This window comes from Acomys russatus, chromosome 13 (assembly GCF_903995435.1).
Source record: "Acomys russatus chromosome 13, mAcoRus1.1, whole genome shotgun sequence".
Lineage (NCBI taxonomy): Eukaryota > Metazoa > Chordata > Mammalia > Rodentia > Muridae > Acomys > Acomys russatus.
Window position 1 is genome coordinate 29,618,655 of NC_067149.1, and position 13,800 is coordinate 29,632,454.

Consider the following 13,800-nt stretch of genomic DNA (forward strand, 5'->3'; position numbering starts at 1 on the left):
TGTCAATCTGCCACGTAAGGGCTCCACACTGCTCAGGATAGCTACTATGTGGTCCCTCAAACAGTTGCATAGGACACCATATAACAACAATGTCAGAAGGTTGGACACCTGTGGCGTATATGATAAGGCATACTGAATGTTATAATAGGGACTGCAAAGGTTGCGAGTGTTTTTCATAGCTTGGTAAATCCTGAGAGGGCTATGTCCCTGATACCAACAGCACCTTACGTAAGATAGTCCACTTACAAGTAATGACTTGAGGTCATATTCCTGATCCATAGAAAGAGATTATAGTTCTTTCACAGGCCATGGGTACAATAGATGACACAGGTAACACCTCACAAGGATACATATAAGCCTGAGTATACTAGCCAATAGTAAGTGCTAAGGCATAGCTGAGGCTGAATGCTGAGATGGGCCTGGCTCAGCATGAGGCTAGGATGTTCTTTGAGTCATAAGTCACTCTTCCCCCAAATCCATTCAGTGGGGAATAACTTAGTCAATATTAACTGTAACCTAAAATAAAAGAAATTATAAAAATAAACAAAAGGAAGATGCTAGACTTTGTTGTATCTTTTTCTCTCTCCTCTCTCTCTCTCTCTCTCTCTCTCTCTCTCTCTCTTCAAGATTGAAAAAATAATATTTCTGGAATACTGATGGAAAAAATAACAGGTAGACACATTTAATATGGAGAGGGCAGGTGTGGTGGGGAAAAAAAAAAACAAGGCAGGCAGCTCAGACTCTAAACAAAGAACAGATTAGACTGACAGATAACAAGGTGGGCTGTGGGTCAGTAGAATGGCAATTGGCCAAAAGACCTGACCAGGACCTAACCCTGGGAGCACAGTGGATGGAAGGCAGATGCCACATGCACCAGCTCCGACCCATGAAACCGTGAGCTTCACTATGAACTGCGGAGGCAGCAGGGAGGGGGAGGCAGAGTCCTCCGGGATGGCTGCACACTCCGACAGCACCAAATCTCACCAGATCCCGGGTCTTAAGGTGGGGAAGAAAGCAAAGGAAGGAAAGCAGTAGGAAGCAGAAGTCAGGAGAGCCGTCCTCAGGAGCTTTGCTTTCGGCTGTCCGTACTGTGGAACAGCTCCTATGTCTCTTTCCTGGGACGTGTTCCCAGGACCCAATAGACAGAGGAGTGCTACACTGCAGTATGGCAGAAAAAAATACAAGTCATTAGGAAGCCAGTGACATCACTCTTTCTTGTAGCTGGACAGACAGATCTGTCTGCTGGCTGCTACTGCCATTCAAGAACTCTATCCAAGGAGATAGCTGGGCCCTTAGTGTGATGTAGGTTTCCTTGGGAGAACCTCACAGCTTTAGGGTAGAGAATGGACACAGATTAACCTAAGAGAAGGGACTATGACTATAAAGACTCTAACAAGGGGATGAAACCTCCAGAGGGTTCAGGCCAGGAGGTCATAAGCAGAAATAGAAGCTTACTTCCCAGTAACATAAAGGTGCCTTTGTTTAAAATATACATTACGTGAGAAAGTCATATCCCACTCTCGACTCAACTGTGGAGAATGTTCTGACCTTTGGCTAGATCTGGGTAGGGGTTTAAAGTTTACCGCCTGTATTGTCCTTGGCTGGTGCCTTAGTTTGAGCAGGACCCCTGGGCCCAAATCTGCCTATCATAATGTTCTACTTGTAGGTTTCTAGGACCCTCTGGATCTTCTACTTGCTATTTCTCCCACGCTTCTCTCATCTAGAGTCCCAATAGGATGTCCTCCCCTCTGTCCCAGTTTCCTGGTAAGTGAAGGCACTCAGAGGAAGGACAGCAGGTTGCCAAGAAGAGACTTGATACCCTATGAGCATATACAGGGGGAGGTAATCCCCCTCAGGAACAGTCATAGGGGAGGGGAATAATGGGAAAATGGGAGGGAGTGAAGAATGGGAGGACACAAGGGATGGGATAAACATTGAGATATAACCAGAATAAATTAATTAAAAAATTTTTAAAAAAATAATATAATCTGATATAATCTAATAGAAAAAAATATACATTACGCCTGATGCTGGTGGCACATACCTTTAATCCCAGCACTAGGGAGGCAGAGGCAGAGGCAGAGGCAGATGAATCTCTGTGAGTTTGGGGCCAGCCTGGTCTATAGAGCGAGTTCCAGGATACCAGGACATCCACGGCTTCACAAAGAAACCCAGTCTCAAAAAACCAATGTGTGTGTGAGTGTGTGTGTGTGTGTGTGTATGTATGTATGTATGTATGTATGTATGTATGTATGTATGTGTGTATGAATATCCCCTCTTCCAATGTGGACCTACTAGATCATCTGAAATCTCAGCTGCTCAGCTTCCAACCCCACAGCCAGCGATTTAAGAATTAGGGGAGGGAAGGAAACTTCAGGGTAGAGGTCACATGTTGTATATACTGCCGTTAACTTTTTTGGCAGGGTTGGTTTTTTTGTTTGTTTTTTGTTTGTTTGTTTGTTTGTTTTGAGACAGGGTTTCTCTGTGTAACCTTGGCTTTCCTGGACCTTCTTTGTAGACCAGGCTGGCCTCAGCTGGCCATGAACTTTTAAATGATTTTTTTTTTTACCCAAGGACTTTTCACTTAAAGATGGGCCACACATAAGTGGTCCCTTGGGATGCTATTTCCCAGGGGCATCTTAGGGTAAACAGACTTTTTGCTGTCCTCATAGGACAGAATTGCCTAACAGCTTCTCAGATGGTCTCGTGAAGCGAAGAGTTGCTCCACTTTGATTGTCTGAAAGACACTCTCCTATTTTCTGCTCTTTCATCCCTGGAGAGCATGGCCTGCCCTCTAGGGACAAAGTCCCCATGTGTTTCAGTCTCACTCTGTCACTCTTCTCTGCCTTCAGAAGCTTGGACTCAGACTGTCACTAACCAGTAGGGCTCCTCCAGCATCCATCCCTGCCACTGTCACTATGAACTCCTAAAATGCCTTTTTGCCAAGTGACAGCTGTTTCTGGCTCAGTGAACTTGTGGGCTCCCAAGATGGAACAAGCTTTAACTGGAAAGTTGTCCAGTGGGAATTGGGAAATGGAACTGACTGACCTATTGACCAATAGGCTGTCTGGGGTGACAGGACACCTCTCAGATTCAGATTAGCAGAGTTCCTTGAGGCTCACACAGCTGGGAAACACCTCTATGTTGACTAGTGACATGAAAAGTGCTGTATATTTGGCTGTCACCAAGCAAAGAATGTGCCGAGTTGGGCTTGGGGTGTCTTTGCCCCCTACACTTGAAGGCTTTTGTCCTCTTTGTAGTTCAGACTTTGCCATTCCCAATGAAGCAGCATAGACTGAGCCCTCCTTGTAATTCAAATTCCAGTTGAAATAAAGGGTTCTTGGAGGAAGAACAGAAGCGGACACTGTTTGAGCCGAAGGCACGGGGGGGGGGGGGGGGTCATGGAGATGATACTTGAATGTAAGTTTCAGTTGGATGAGACAGCCATGGAAGCAAGAGCAGATGTGTGCCTTACCAAGACAGGTGGAGACAGAGTGGGGAGAGATGAAGGGCCCAGGAAGACAGGTATATGGGACACAAAAAACAGCCTTTTGGGGGTTATAAGTTCTTGCACATACACATCTGCAAGCCAAACAGCACATGTTTGCAAAATAAAGTAGCAGAAACAAAGAGTTCTCACCTCTGCCCTCCTCAGAAGTCTGCCACATTATTTAAACAAACTGCAAAATCCCTGAGCGTCTCGTTTTGCATTTCCGCCAGCTGAGTTTCAAATCCCTATCTCTAAATTTTACCATTGACTCATTTGCTTTTCTGGTGACTATCCGTAAGCAATGATTCATGGAAATAACCAAGCACAGTGCAAAAACACCACTACCATCACAATCGCGTGTGACATCCTCACTATTGTCCATCAAGGGCATGTTATGCTGTGAATGTTTGTGTGCCCTCAATAGTCAGACATTGGGAGGTCGGGAAATGGATCAGTCAGTAAAGTGCTTGCCTTGCAAGCCATGTGACTGTCACAAGCGGTGGTGGTGCATGTGTGCAATCCCAGTGCTGGGGTGTGGAAGCTGGCGGGGCCCTGGGGCCCTCCGGCTGTCCAGCATACCACACATAGTATGCTCCAGACCACACAAAGACCCTGTCTCTAAAACTCAGGTGGACATAACCTTAGGAATAATACTGAAGATTGTCCTCTCCCTGCCACACACACCTGGACATATGTGCATACACACACATACACAGTTTTAGAAGTTCGTTTGTCAGAATTGTAAGATAATATCAGGTAATATCAGTGGATGAGGGAGGCATCGTGAAATGTGTTTAGGAATCAGTGCATTCCTAAGAGGCCCTACAGAGCCTCTTGCCTCTGCTATAAAGGCATAGAAAAACAAAACAAAACAAAACAAAACAACAAATGTTGTCTGTGAACCAAGGCTCCTTCAGGCCTTCACCCAGGGCTGAAAGTACCACATTCATGCTCTTGGGTTTCTCAGACTCCAGAGCACGAGAAACCAATTTCTATTGTTTATAAACTACCAAACTTATGACATTTTTCTTACAGCAATTCAAATGGACTAAGACAGGGTGGTTAAGAGTTTGTGAAATTTTGTTTTTAGTGGGCTCTCATTATATAGCACAGGACAGGTCTTGAATGTGATCCTCCTGCCGTAGCCTCCTGAGTACTACGGTTAAGAGTTGGTTTGGTTTTGTTGTTGTTGTTGTTGTTGTTGTTGTTTTGTTTTGTTTTGTTTTTATTTAAAATACCCAAAGACCCACCCCAAAGTATTTTATTTGCAAAATTACAGAGAGCAAAGTATACTTCACTTAGCAGCTGTAAAACCATTATGTTCTTGTTTATAGGAACTGGGAGTTCTTCTCAGAGTCCCTTAAAATCCAGGAAAAGACACTGTGTGTGATCCTTTAGAGCACAGTGTCTAAGACCTGATAGCCATCTCTTAGTATCTCTACTCCAGGGACCGTGCATCCAAACCTGACCTTCAACCTGATGGGACTCTGACCCTCTCTTCATGTTTCTGCAGTGTAGCCATGAGCACCTGAAAATAGCTGCTAGCAAATGGCGTGAACTGTCTGTCAAGGACTCATCTTGGCTCATCCCATGGCTGTGGTTGCTGCAGGCCACACTCATATCAAGGTTACATGCTGCCTTTGCTCTGTTACACACCAGTAGCTACACATATGGCATGGGTGAGAAAGATGTCCACTCAAGCCCATCTGTTAGTTATTTTCTTTACAAGAGTAATCATTGTGTCATACCAATCCCTTTCTTATTGGAACTAGCTTATTTGGGCACCATTACGAGGGGCAGGAGGAGAATGGTGACCTGGAAGATTCAAAGCTTCAGTAAGCAAAATATAAGAGTTTGGATTGTTTTCAATTCATAAGTAAGTGTCTGACTGCTCCCTTGAGCTAAAGATGCTCACTTTTGCCTCTGTATCAAAGTCCACAGTACCTAGCCCTTGGCATAAACGGATGTGAGGAACTAGACAAAAGAACGTATTTGGAAGGATTTGTATCTATTTCCCACCATGAACCCCTCTTGAAATAACTTGGATAAAAATGACAGAAGTGAAGTCCTGCTATGGCATCCTGGACGCTATCACCGTCTTTCTCTTTGTCTATTTTGCCTAAGTGTCTTCGATGGCCAAGTTGTGCTTTGCTTTGTACTGCCCATGCATTGCACAGGCTCTGCGAACATGACAATGACTGCAAAGGGAGAAATCCATGGGTTGGAAGCCAAGAGAACAACCAGTGGGAACCAGGGGAGCAGAGTGGGCAAGGCACTCACCTGCCCGGGCTCCGACCCTGTCTACAACAAGGAGTGCCTAGTTCTCCCTGAGGATGAACTACAAGACTCCATCCGCATTCTAAACCTACATGGTGCTGGACACAGATGACAACAGTCCTTCCGGAGCCTGCAGGGGACTTCAGGGAGAGCAGGTCTCAAGGTGAGAAAATATGCTTATTTTTTTTTAATTTGTAATTAAAATATAACTGCCTGTTCTCAAAATGAGAAACTATGCTTATTTATTAATTTTTAATTAAAATATAATTGCATCTTTTTCGTCTTTTCTCCTTTTAATCCCTCTCATGTCCCCTTCTCCTTCTCAAATCCATAGCTTCCTTTTCCCATGACTATACATGGGACTACTGGTATATATATGTATGCGTGCATAGATATAGAAATACAACCTGCTGAGTCTGTCTAGAATTGCTTAAATGTGTATGATTTCAGGGGTGACTGATTGGTATTGGATAGAGTATTCTTATTTTGATAAAAGTACATGAGGTTGAGGTCAGGAAACACTAGATTTAGAGCCAGCTTTGCCATTGACATCTCACTTCTAGCTTTAAACAAAGAGATTGAGAATGTTTCTATTTAGGAGGAGTATTTTTTGTTTTTGTTTATTTGTTGTTTTTCATTTTGTTTTGTATGTGCATATGTATTTTCTGTTTTTTCGTGTTTCTGTGTTTCTGCATGTATATGCAAGTATGTGTTCATGTATGTGGGGGCCAGAAGTCAATGTCCGCTGTTTTCCTTAACTGTCTTCCTCATACACACACACACACACACACACACACACACACACACACACACACACACATATATATACACATAAATACATGCATACATATGTGTGTATACATATATGTGTATCTATATCTATATCTAGAGAGAGAGTTCCAAGCTATCTCCCCAGTCTCTGGCTTAAAACATTTTATAATCTATCCATTAAAAAAAAAAAAAAGAGAGAGACAGAGAGAGAGCCAACAGAAGAGTTCTACCTAATAAAGGTGATGCCTCAAGATGCTACACAGGCACCCTCAGGTGTCAGCTACCAGTGAAACCTGTTGGACGCTTCTCTTGCCTTTTAAGCATTCTGGGTTCCAATACAGTGAAAACAACCTGACGGAGTCTCACTTATCAGGTACTTACCCAGAGAGGCATGTGTCACCTCTGAACACTAAAGGAGCCACTCATACATAAATCTCAGGAGAATTTCCAACCCCACCTGTCCAGTTATACACACTGACTCGAGTGTAACTAATTTATCTGTAAACCAAATCCTCACCTTCTTTATAAATCACTGAAACAGAATACAACTGTCAGCCCACATTTCTTTCAGCTGAAAGAGGCTGTTTTGTTAAATACGCCAAGGAACGGCTATTTGCTAACACTTGTCAGAAACAAAGAACACCCAATGGCAAACACAGTATAGATTCATTTCAAAGCCTTCACACATCTGGAATACTTTTTGATCCAATTATTTGCTAAATTAACTTATCTCCACTTCTAAATGGCCAGAAACCAGTTTTAGGGATTTGAGGATTTATACAACTTGATCTGGGTGGATCTCATAGAAGGAAAACAATGCCTCACAAAAACCTGGAAACAATTTGAGGGGTGGATGGCATAGGGAAGTGTATTGTTTGTAACACACGTCCATTCTTCATGAGCAACCTGAATTTTTTTTTTATGGCTGGTAGAAGTGGCCACCAAGGACTTACAAGGCACACGGGGAGGACTAGAACAGGAAGGAGACAGTCCTCAACCAGACGGACCCCTCTAATTATAGACTCATAACTAGCATAAATTCCACAAACAAGGGAGAGAGCCTTAGGACACCAGATACCATCTCTAAGATCAGAGAAGCCTAGCTTCTGGATGTAGTGATGCTGGCCCATGATGGGAAGGTTAGGAAGTAAGTCATTTACTAAGGAACAAACCTAAGTGTGGGTAGAAAGTCCAGGGCAAGAGGAGAGAGGGAGAAAACGAGCAGGTTCCCTAGTGAACCACGATTGGAAACACCAGTCCAGGTAAAGCCAGGTGCAAAGGCTCAGGGCTAGTTAGTTAGGAGCTCGGGGGCTTGCCCACAAAGCTTCCGGAAACCAACAAGAGAAACGCGAAGGCCAACAGGTGGATGTAGCAGGATGCAGTTTGCTGAACTGTTTGTCTCCTCCCACCCGAGGCAAAGAAAGGATGGAGAGGGAGATGGGATTTATATCCATTAAGATGTTATTGTTAGTGCTAGGTAAAGAACGATGAGAAGCAAAAAGAAATATAGAGGAGCTGCTGGTCCAGGCATGAGATGCTGCTGGGTGGAAAGAAAGGCTGTGGTGCAGCCACTGTGGGGAGATCTGATTGTCACAGCTCAGGGACTGCTGCTTTCCTAGGTGCGTTGGCGTAAGGGGACAGGTGCTACCCATGCCCTGTCACTAATAACACAAGCACAACAGGAGTCAGCCAGTGCAAATGTTAGCTGGGCTGAGGTTGAGAACCTCTAAAGGAGACAGAAGATCGTCTGAGTGGCCTAGGGAAGAGTGAATAGGTAGGTGCAAGGCAGATTTAAGAGGTAAGACCCACAGGATTCCATGACTGACTGCACACAGGGTCAAAGGGCAGAAGGCACAGGGATGAGCCTTAAGCTTCTCAGTGAGCCTGAAGTTTTATCACGAGCTTCTCCTTTGCCAGAGCAGAATTCAACGTGTTCTAGGATGCTCTTGCTCCCACTAGCAGACAAATAGGTCAGAGTGGGAAACTGAGGGTGGGAGAAAGTATGGCACCCATGCCAGGCCTACTACAAAGAGATATGCCTCAGGCAAGTCAGAGGTATCTTCCTAGACCACTGCTCTTGATGTCCACTTTAAAATACTGTCCTGGTTTGAAAATGTTTAGGCAATGATCTGCAGGGTTGGAATTAATGCAATGGTTGAGCACTTGCCTGCCATTTATAAGGCTCCGGACTCCATCACTACCAATACTGCACAGAAGGGAAATAATTCATAAAATAGGGCTGGGGATGTAGTTCAGTGGTAGCACACTTGCTTCACATGTGCAAGACTCTGGGTCCTTGACACTATCCAGTGGGTGAGACTGTGGAATATGGAGTCCTAGCACACTGGGGTCTGAAAAGGCACTAGTAAGACTTTAACTTGAGCAAATCACTTGAAACAGTATGGCCAAATCCAGAATGCTCAGGTATTGTCAAAAAAAATGAATCTTAAGAAAATATGAAGAACATCAGATCATTTAGGAAGCAAACTGTATTATACGCTTCAGTTTACAATGGAGAAACAAACAGTGGGATTTAGAAAAATATGAAATAAAAATTTTGTATCTGAGAGTTTCCAGGCAACCTAAATCCATTCGCCTCTGGAAAAGGATAAACAGAACCTGGGAGGGACAGAAAGTTGGCCCAATGAAATACACAAGTCCTTAAACAGCTCCCAGGGGGAGGGGTTACAGCTGACACAGGAAGAAGAGCTGACCCTCTGAGCAAAGGCCACAGAGAGTTAACTTGGGGACAAGAGGAGCAAGCTTCCTTAAGTCCTGAGCTGAAGCTGGCTAAGGGTTAACACCAGAGAAATCATCTAGGGCAGCTTTTGGACCAGGGCATCTTTGGCTGTCCCCAAGCTTGGCACAAAGGTCCATGTAAGTCCTGAGCAGGGCTCCAACTTCAGGATGGAGTTTTCCTCTCTCAAAATCAACGTCTTGTTCCTAAGCTTAACACTCCTGATTCTCTGCCCTATTCACCCAAGAGAGCTCCAAAACACATCCGCAATTTTGATTCAAGTATGATATTTTTGGTTCTAAGAGAGAGTTTACCCGAACATCGAGAAAGAAAATAAAAAGGGAAGAAAAAATAATAAACGATCTCAACAGTGAATGTTGTATGAACTCAGAAGGAGTGAATGGCTTATTTATAAATAAGCATCACTCGTAAAAGAACACAGGAAGCCCAGATGACAGCATAAACAAGAGACACTTGGGAAAGCCTTCGCTGGAGCCTGGCGCCTGATTGAAAAGCAAGCTCAGCCCTCTGTTTGGGTGACTTGCAAGCTCACACCAGTCTTTTGTGCGCCTGAGCCTTCTTCTTTGAGCCTCAGAGCTGTAAATATTTGCCCTTCGCCCAGAGCTGGCCAGCTGTGGAGACTGCAGCTGACAGACAGGCCAGGGGCCAGGAAGGGGGTGAAGGGTGGAGACTTACAGGCCCAGTATGCAGGCACGGAAGAAAGAGCAGGGGAGGGGAAGCGGGAGAACAGAGCAGACACAAGTCCCTGGGTAGGGGGGAGAAGGGGGGAGCCCGGGGGGCCTTGGGCAAATATGCTCCCCTCTCTGCCAGGCCTTCTGGAGCAGGCAGCCAAAATGACAGCAGCAGGGGCCACATCCCTTACCAGGAAGCAGAAGCACCCTGCTGTTGAAAATGTGGCATGCTTGCTTGCTTGCTTGCCCACAGGCAAACCAGCAGTTCTCAAGTCTTGGGAATGCAGTCAGTCCCCTAGAGGACCATTTACCGTATCTGGAGACATGTTGGATTGTTGGAGTTTGCATGGAAAGTCTACTGGTATCACGTTGGTTGAGGGCATGAGTACTGCTCAGTGTCCTGTAGAGCACTACAGGATAACTGACCACAGAGACTCCCATGACACCCAACCCCAGCAACAAAGGCTTACCAAGCCCCTAAATTGCAGCACATGCCTAGATTGAGCCAAAGTCTAGTAAAACCTATGTGCTCTTGGGGGCAGAGCCTGAATCCATGCCTTTCTCCTAAGTCTATTATTGGGATTTGGACAGGTTATATAATCTTCCCCTGGTTGGTTTTTCTCATCTGTAAGGGTTAGATGAAGTGTAAAGTACCTCCTACTGTTGGTGGCCCTTAATAAATACAAGCTAACAGGTCATACTCGGTTAGACTGAGACATAACACAATTGTTAAGGACAGGGACTACAGCTGTGTTTCTCAATTTCCTGATGCCATGACCCTTTAAAGACAGTTCCTTATGTTGTAGTGTCCCCAACCATAAAATTATTTTGTTGCTACTTCATAATTTTAATTTTGCTACTGTTACAAATTGTAAGGTGAATATTTGGTATGTGACCACCATAAAGGGGTTGTGACCCACAGATTGAAAACCACTGGATTAGAGAGACATATATGGTCAAAAGTCCTGACGTGAACATAAGTTTGTCCTTCCAGAAGCCTTAGTTTCTCCGTGTACAAAATGGCGAGCATTGTACCTATGTTTTTTTTTTTTTTCTAGAAAGAAGGAAAGAGTGAGAGAAAGAAAGAAAGAGGGAGGGGTGGGCAGAGAGAGGAAAGAAGAGGGAGGAGGGAGGAGAGAGGGGAGGGGAGGGGAAAGGAGGGGAGGGAAGGAAAGGGGAGGAGAGGACAGGAGGAGAGGACAGGAGAGGAGAGCAGGGCAAACCCTCAGGCCGACATAATTACCCTGATCAGCAGGGCAGGGGAATGCCACAGGAGAGCTTTGAGGTAACTGCAGGTGCTCTCAAACAGGCCTGCATTCTCTCCTTGATAGAAAGGGCATCATTTTACATTAGAGGTAAACTGAGGCAGCTGTGGAGGCTAAGCCACAAGGTCACCCAGCTGATTACCAAAAGGTGGAAATCTGAAATCAGTTCTAATTTCAGGAGACTGGCACTGTATTACTTTCCAGTTATTGGGGCAAGGCGGGGGGGGGGGGGGGGGGGGCGTCGTTGGGTTCTTTCTGGATTGCCCAGGGTGCTTGGCTGTGTCTTCCTGCTTTAAGTCTTTGGGAACCATGGTTTCCAACTTTAGAGGGGTTAAGCTGCTTGTTCAAGGTCAGCCAGTGAGTTGGCAGGAAAGCATATGTTTAAATCCAGCCTTCACACTGGGGCCTCTCTACTGGCACCCCTCTCAAGCAGCTCCGCAATGGCTCCAGTGTCCCTCCCAGTCCCTCTCCCCGGGCGCCCCCACCCCCATCCCCGCCCCCAGTCACCTCCACCAGGACTATGGTAGTTCTTTAAGACTGGATGAGCAACTTCCCCAGGATCACCAGGTTGGCAAAGCCTCTCAACACAACTGTGGTTCTGGAGCCACGTTTTCTATTTCTACCCTACACTTGGTTGTGGGTTCCTTTTAGTGTTTTGCAGACACTCTCGGGACCCCGAAACTGAAGTAGCTTCACCTCGCTCTATATAGCCTGCCTGCAGGGACCATACTTTCTCAGTTCGGATAAGTTTAGTAACCCTCAAAGAGTGATGTAGCTGGCAAGCACTGCCAACAAGGGGGGGGCTGTCAGCGATGCACCCAGGAAGACCCTGGCATCCCTATACTCAACGGACCTGGGTGGGGGGTCTGGGTCAGCTAAGGGGCCTCCTAATATTAGGAGGGAGGAGAGAGAGAGAGAGAGAGAGAGAGAGAGAGAGAGAGAGAGAGAGAGAGAGAGAGAGAGAGAGAGAGAGAGAGAGAGAGAGAGAGAGAGAGAGAGAGAGGAGAGATTGCCTACCTTGCCGCCTGGCGGCGCGGCCACGCAGCGGCTGAGCGAGTCGAGGCGCGCGCTGTACTCGGTGAACTTCTTCTGGTAGCGCAGCGCGGTCATCTGCAGTTCGAGCTGCGCCGCAGCCAGCTGCGCCACCAGCGACTTCTCGCGCTTGCCCGCCCGCAGCGCCTCCTTCTTGAGCGCCTTGTGCAGCGCGCCCAGGCGGGCCTGCAGCGCGCCGTTGTGCGCCCGCAGAGCCCGCGCGCAGCAGTGGCCGCCCGCACGCTGCTCGCCGTGCGTCAGAGGCAGCCCGCAGCCCTCCTGGCAGCGGCCCACCGGCCGCGCGTCGCACGCGTCGCGCATGTGGGCCTCCACGTCGCGTCGCAGCAGCAGCTGGCCGCAGCCCGCGTGGCGGCAGCGCGCGGGCGCAAAGTCACAGCGCTCCAGGTGCTCGGGCAAATCCTGCAACTTGACCACTCGGCAGCAGCCCCGCGCCGCGTGCGCGCACTTGATGTCCAACTTGAGGATGAGACGCTTGAGCGGCAGGACGTGGTTGAGCTCCTTGGCTGATAGGCGACCGCGACAACGCGCGGGGCAACTGCCCTCCTGCACTACCCAGGGCAGCACGCAGCCGGCGCAGAATACGTGGCCGCACGGGGTGGTCAGCGGGTCCTCCAGGACCTTGTGGCACAACGCGCACTTCAGATCCGGGTCCACGTCGCCGTCGAAGCGGTCCAACTCGAAACCCATGGTGGCGGCCGGGGCCCGGAGTCGCCGCCGGGCGACCGGCCGCCCCCTCCCTCCCTCCCTGCGAGGCGGCCCAGACACGCCGGCTACGCCGCCCGCTCTCTAGCTAGCTCTCCCAGGACTGAGCCTAATTGCTCCAGACTTCCTCGGAAAATGCCCGAGGAACAGGACTCCTCCGGCCGTATTGGCTCGAGCGCAAGCGCACTCACATCCTGCCTCCCTGGCCTCGGGACCCTCTTTCTGCCAAAGGGAGGGGGCAGGCAGGCAAAAGAGGCCGAAGTGATCACGAAGCAACAAGACCTGCCAGAGACCGCAGATGGACGCCATCCCCCTTAGGGGTCTCCTCTCCGCTTTCTTGGAGGCTTCGCTAAAAGACCAAACACGTCAGCAGAGAGCATCTCATTCGGTTTGGAGTTGCGTCTGTGGCTTTAGCCTGTAGAAGTTTCCTGCAACATCAGGACTTTTCATCCCTCCCACCTCTTCCTTTCCCTTGTGTCCGCTTTTAAGAGCGAAAAATATGAAAGGCCCCGCTATTTCTGTATTTACGGTCTTTATTTATTTATTTCGCTCCGGGGAAAGTTACAGCCCACAGCACGTTCCTGCTGAAACTTCGGTCGCAACCAGAAGACCTGTGAACTGCAGTGTTTAGGAGTCAGAGGTTTCTAGGACCACAAGGCGAATTTGCAGGAATTAAACCTCCCCTCCAGCTGTCTGAGTGGGGCAGGCTAGAGTAGTTGGCCGGTTCCATTTCTTACATCTTTGAAAAGAGTGCACTACAGTATGGCATGCACTTTGCTGGGAGCTTCTAAATAGGTCTCTTTAAAAACCAGA

General features: G+C 47.4%; 1 protein-coding gene across 1 annotated transcript in view; it reads right to left on the reverse strand.

Annotated features, from left to right (window-relative positions):
- Positions 1–13,022, reverse strand: part of Pdzrn3 (PDZ domain containing ring finger 3) — a 230,530-nt gene extending 217,508 nt beyond the window's left edge. The window contains exon 1 of the mRNA XM_051154999.1: positions 12,250–13,022. Coding sequence (XP_051010956.1) covers positions 12,250–12,972 — 723 coding nt within the window. The 5' untranslated portion in view covers positions 12,973–13,022. The remainder of the gene's footprint in view (positions 1–12,249) is intronic.
- Positions 13,023–13,800: the final 778 nt, after the last annotated feature.